Below are 6,000 nucleotides of genomic sequence, written 5' to 3'. Positions count from 1 at the left end.
GCTCTCGCCGCCGCCACGCTCGCCGCCGGCCGCGTGCCCGCCGCCACGCTCGAGGAGCCTCGCGCGCACGGCGCAAGCGAAGGCGGACCACACCGTTGGCACGTGTGTCCGCACCTCCGCCGCCCTGCCCTCCGGCACCTCCGGCGGGCGGCCGAGCGCCGCCAGGATCTCGTCGCAGCGGAGCACGACGGCGCGGGGAGCGAAGGTCGGCGCGGCGGCGGCGTGCAGCGCCTCCACCGTGAGCGAGCCGCCCTCCGCCCGCAGCCTCTCTACCAGGGAGAGGTACTCCCCCGCCAGGCCGCCCGCCGCCGTGTGCAGCCACGCCAGCGTCGCCGCCCCGACTTGCCTCTTGCCCAGCGGCTGCTTCGGGTTCGGCTCACGCCTGCCGCCGTCGCCACTCCCGCCGCTCCCGCCGCCGCCGCCGCCGTGCGTCTCCTCGCGCCGCGCCGCCGCCCTTGCGCGCGGGGCTCGCCGCCTCGCCGGCTGCGAGACCCGGAGCTCCCACCCCTCCGCCGCCGCCTTCGGTCGCAGCTCCGCGTAGACAGACCACTCGACCGAGTCTCGCCAGCCGCCCTCGTAGACTGGCTCGAGCCGCACCTGCAGCGCGAGGCTGAAGGCGGACCAGACGGTCGGCTCGTGCCAGACTCCGACGCTTGCGTTGGCGTGCCAGACCCCGACGCTTGCGTTGGCCACCGCGCGCGGAGAGGCGTGCCCGTGCAGCTCCAACTCGCTGAGCCGCCTGGCGAGGTGGCGCTGGAGGGCAGGAGGGCCGAAGCGCGCCCGCGCCGCGGCGTGCACAAGCGACTCCTCCTCCGAGCCGGCGGGCAGCCAGCCACACGTCGCGTCCTCGAGGAAGAGGGTGTACTCCTGTGCCAGCCAACGCACCTCCTTCTGCAGCCATTCGTACGCCGGCCCGCCGAGCGCGCGCCTTCCGAGCGGCCGCCGGCTCCGCGCCGCGGCGAGCAGCCAAGCGGCAGCGCTCGCGTCTGAGGCGCACGGCGCAGGAGAGCTTGCGTCGTGAGCAGCCTCGGCGACCGAGACACGCGGTGCAGGAGAGTTGGCCGCAGCCTGTGGCGCCGATCGGTGCGACGTTCGCGTGGGGAGACGACGCAGCGAGAGTCCCAGGCAGATCAAGGCCAACATGCGGCGTGCGCTGTGCCAACAAACACCACCAACGACGGGCTCGCACGTAGCAACCCTCCGCAGCCTCCCGCCGCTCGATGCCGGCGCCCCGACGGAGTGGCAGAAGCAGAGAACTTACCCGAAAATTTTTTTTCGCTCGCACAGCTGAGGCACAACAAGGGCGTCCTCCCATCCCTCCCTTGGGTTGTCTGTTTTCTTTCTTTCTTTCTTTACAAGGGCGGACTGGCGCAGACTAGCACACACACCGGCACACTTGAGCACTTGAGCACTGGATAGGGTCGATTCCGCATGGTACGGGACCCCTCGATCGTCTCGCCCTCCCTCACTGGTATGTTCATTGGGGGGGGTCATAACAAACACGGTACAGGATCGAGGTGCACGCTGCCGAAGCAGTGTCGTCCCCCCCCTCTCCCCGACGGCGATGGCGGTGTGACCGATCGAGCTACAAGAGGAGCTTGTTCAGCAGGATCCAGGCAATCCGACGCACTACCCTCCAACCGGGCCTGAGATCATCAGATAGCTCCCGTCACCGTCTCGGGTTTGTGTGGGATCGAACCACTCCGGGATGGGCAAGCCCATCGGTCTGAGTTGTGCCTTTCCCTCACCTGCAGGGGGTAGCAAGAGGGTATGTGCTCCGCGTTGGCCGGACAGGGAAGGGGGAGGGGGGAGGGGAGGGGGGGCTCTTCCAGGCGAGAGAGGCCGACATAGCAACTCCGAGTCGCGCTACAGAAACTTGTCAGCTGGTCAGTAGTCAAAATTCCTTTCTGTCCGACCGTACGCTGCCACGGAGTCCGTCACGCCCGGGGGGAGGAGACGGGTCGACCCCGTGAGGACCAGATCACGTTCACCTTGTCGTAGCCCGAGAGGACGTCGACCTTAGCCCCTCGGTGCCGCCTCCTCCCACCGCGTTTGTACTTTTATGTAGCTGGCCAGCTTTAACCAAGGAGACAGAGAGTCGCTACACCCCCCCCTGGGTCAGACATTCCCCCCTCCCCCCCCCCCCCCAAGCCAAGGATTTCCCTCACCGCAGTCGACCCGCGTGCTTATCCTGCCGCGACTTCCTTGCCTTCCTCGGCTTCCTCGCGGACCCCGCCGCTCCGCCTCCCCCGACCGCCCCATCCGCACCCCTCCCCCTCTCCCGATCCCCCGTCTCCCCCAGCACGCCCCCCTCCTCCCCCCCCCCCCACCTCCACCGCACCTCCTCCTCAGTCGGACCCCTCCCCCTCTTCCTCCCCCGCTCCCCACCGCACCTTTAGAAAGCATTCTTATCGCGACGCGGTGATCTGTGTACTGTGAAGCGCGACCACACGCTCCGTCCGTCCACCGTCGCGTTGCCGTTGGCCGTTGCCGTTGGGAGAGAGACTTTTGAAAACCAACAAGAAAATATGCGCGTGCGGGCGGACCCTCACAGATCACAGAGATCACAAGAAGTCATCTTCTTCGCGTTGGCCGTTGCTAAAATCATGTGACATGTCTCTCCTCGAAGCCGACGAAGGCGGAAGGCCTCAGTGTTACACATAGAACCAGATTCTTTTTTCAGTCTCAGCGCGAGAGCCGAGAGAACAGAGAACAGAGAACCGCAGACACGACTCGTCCTCCGTGCCTCCCACCACAGACAGGCTAGTCCCACAGCGCCACCGTCCTCAGCTCGACGCTCCTCCGCGGCACGCCTGCGCCGTCGATGGCCGGGTCGTCGAAGGCGGTGTGCACGACGCCGACGTCGCCGTCGGCGGCGCTCGAGTCGAAAGCGAAGAAGAGGAGCGCCTCGTCGGCTGTCATTCGAGGGTAGTAGCCCCACTCGTGGCCGGCCTTCGCCTCGATGGCGAGGTTGCGGCCGACGCGGTCCTCAAAGTGCATGTGATAGGACCAAGTGTCCCTACGCAGGGAGGTTCCAGGGGCTGCGCGGCAATCCCGGCCAGTAGTCTCGACTACTCTCTCGGCTACTCTCGATACCTGGCGTAGTCGATGCTGCGCGGCCGGCAGAGCGCGAGAGGGTGGGACAGCACCGGCTGCTGCTGGTCCACAGAGCGCCAGACGTTGACGAACGCAAAGCGCGACGGCGCGGGCTCTACCGTGATGGCTCCCGCGGCGGCGAGCTGCGCCAGCCTCGTTGGAGCGGAGTCGGCCGTGTAGTCTCCGTGCACACGGAGGACGGCGCCTGCAGCGGATGCGCCGTCGGCCGCGTTGAGGGACGAGACGCCCGACGTCCGAAGCGTGTGGTCAAAGACGTGCACCCTGGCGGCGCCGACGGCAGCGCACACAAAAGCCTCTGCGGCGGCGTAGAACGTGCGCACGCTGGCAGGGTCCGCAAAGTCGGGCTGTGCGGGCTGCCAGCGGCGCAGCTCGAAGCGATCGACGATCAAGCGGGGCGGCGCAGCGACCCGCCTGTAGTCGGCCATCTTTACCGGGATCGGCACATGGACGGCCTCGAGGTCAGTGGCGACGTTTGCGTGGACGCCAATGTTGCGACCGGTGCGCTTGCCCGCCGACGGCCGCGTTAGATACTGCAGCGTGGCGAGCCTCTCGGAGAGCTTGGCCGCGGACATATCAACGGCCGGAGCGTGATGGCAAGCGTGGATGGCAAAGCTCGCGCGCGCGGCACCGCGCAACCAAGAAAAACGACGTGGCGGAGATTTTTAAAGATCTTTTTCCTTTGGGCTAACTACCTAGAGCTCTATTACAGGTAAACTCGTGCGTCCGCGCGTTCCCCTTGAGCCGAGCGGCCGGCTGGAAAGAAAGAAAGAAAACAGACAACCCAAAGGAGGGATGGGAGAACGTCGGCTGGAGTCCGGCTGGGAGAGAGAGAGAGATTTTGTTTTGTTTGTCCGGCTGGAGTCCGGGCGAGCGAAGAAAGAAAATTCATCTAATCGCGCCCATTGGCGCACAGCCGCGGAAAACTTTCTTTTCCTCGTTGCATGGCTACTACCTATCACAAGTAAACTCGTGCGTCCCGCGTTCCCCTTGAGCGAGCGGCCGGCTGGAGCTGGAGTCCGGGCTGGAAGACATCGTACTATGGCTGCTTCCGCGTACGAAGACGTTGACCTCCGGCGCCGCGGATCGAGTACCGGCGCAATATCGAATGGCGAAGCCAGTTTTGGCGAGTCGACGCCCGCTCGCCGCGGCAGCTCTCGGCGGCAGGCCAGCCTTGTGAGAATCACCAGCGTGAGCTCGACGGGGAGCGGGCCATATCTCCCCCGCATCAGCTTCCGCATGGACGGGCCAGTGGCGACTGAAGATCCGGACGACGCGCTGAGAGATTCGATGAAGGAGGTGCAGCTCAGCGCTCCGCGCCGCTCGCTCAGCATTGTTGTCCAGCGGCGGCCGCTGCTGCAGTCCGACTCGCTCACCACCACCACGGTCACGGTCGACGTGAGGCGCCTGCTCAAGTGGCTGTTCGCCTGCATTGTGGTGTACGCGCTGCTCTTTGCCGTCAGAGGCAACCTCCGGGCAGCGCCATCGCAGGAGTTCCGGGGCCAGGTAAACAAGGCCTCGTCCAAGCCGATCAAGCTCCGCCGGCAGGAGCGGGTGGCTCGTGGCCACACGCAACCACAAAAAGAGACGCGGAAGCTGGCCTCATCGAGGGCGTGTAAGCCATGGTGTGGCGTGACGACCTGCGATCTGAAGGAGTGCCGTGACTGCAGCGAGTGCTCAAAGGGCGACGAGGGGCAGCTGTCAGACGAGGTGCCGGCGGCTATTGGCCCGAGCCCGAGCCCACGAAGCGCGCGGCTGTGTGGCGTCGTCCAAAATATCTCCTCTACCGAGCGGCCACCATGGGATTGGACCGGCGACCTCCCGAAGAGGACGCTGACTCATTGTACTGCCAACGGCCACGCGATCATCTTGCAGCCGCTCCCCCGCGCGGAGCTCAGCATCCCCAGCAGCTTGAGATGGCAGCAGCCCATCGAGAAATCGGTCGCGGCGTGGGATCCGAGGTGGGCGGCAGTGTCGCAACGCCTTGCTACACAGTCGCGCTTGAACGTCGCCATCGTCGGCGTCTCGCCAACCTCGGGCTGTGGGGCTTCGGAGCCGTGGAACGCCTCGGCGGGCGAGCGCCGCTCACCCATCTGCGACATCACTCGGTCGTGGGGCCGGCGCGTCCACGATGAGCTCGAGACCGTCCTCAGCCGCGCGCTCGACGAGCGGATCGAGGTTCGGCTGTCGATCTCCTTCAAGAATGCCGCCTCCGCGTGCTCCTTTGCTCTCTGCACCGAGGCGCATGTGCCCGCGGACGCAGACCTGGTTCTGATCGAGGTGGCTTGCAACCTGTGGTGCGAGAGCCTGAGTCCGCTGATTCAGTCCATCCGCAGAGTGGCCCCTCGTGCGGCCGTGGCTTTCATCGTCTGGGAAAACATGGAGCACACGAGCTCCAAGGATGCCAAGTTCAAAAACGCCGTCCCTGCTCCAGCGCTGATCCGGATGGCCGCGACGACCGAGCAGGCAGACATCATGTCGCTGAGACCCACCATGCAGAGCCTGGTGGCAGACGGCACGCCGCTCAAGTTCTTCTACGCAAATGGCGGGGCCGACAAGGTCCACCCGTCCCCCATAGCCCACGCCATCATCGCTGCGGCTTCCGCCCGCTTCATCTGCAAGAGGCTGGTGGATGAGCTGTGCAACGGGCAACCCAATGGCTCCCTCGTCGTGCCTGAGGTGGCCCCACGGGAGCCCACCGGGAAGCCATGGGAGGTTTGCTTCACCAAGCCGAGCTTCACAAAGGCGGGCATTCGAGGCGCCTGGCCCCTGTCTGGCTCGATCGATGGGACGAGCTGGAGGTTTGTCGACGACGGTAAAGCGAAGCGCGTGGCAAAGGTCGGGATTGAGAGCACTCGAGTCGGAGAGACGCTTCGTCTCGGGCCG

At 65.9% G+C, this 6,000-nt stretch overlaps 1 protein-coding gene across 1 annotated transcript; it reads right to left on the bottom strand.

Moving 5' to 3' along the window:
- Positions 1-2,652: 2,652 nt before the first annotated feature.
- EMIHUDRAFT_448256 (hypothetical protein) lies at positions 2,653-3,689 on the bottom strand (the record flags this gene model as incomplete). The annotated part of the gene is made up of 2 exons (XM_005767233.1): positions 2,653-3,019; positions 3,097-3,689. 2 exons carry the CDS (start codon positions 3,687-3,689, stop codon positions 2,764-2,766), a joined length of 849 nt encoding a protein of 282 aa, XP_005767290.1. The 3' UTR covers positions 2,653-2,763.
- Positions 3,690-6,000: the final 2,311 nt, after the last annotated feature.

Source organism: Emiliania huxleyi, assembly GCF_000372725.1.
Source record: "Emiliania huxleyi CCMP1516 unplaced genomic scaffold EMIHUscaffold_5, whole genome shotgun sequence".
NCBI lineage: Eukaryota > Haptophyta > Isochrysidales > Noelaerhabdaceae > Emiliania > Emiliania huxleyi.
This window is presented reverse-complemented; position numbering and strand designations above follow the sequence as displayed.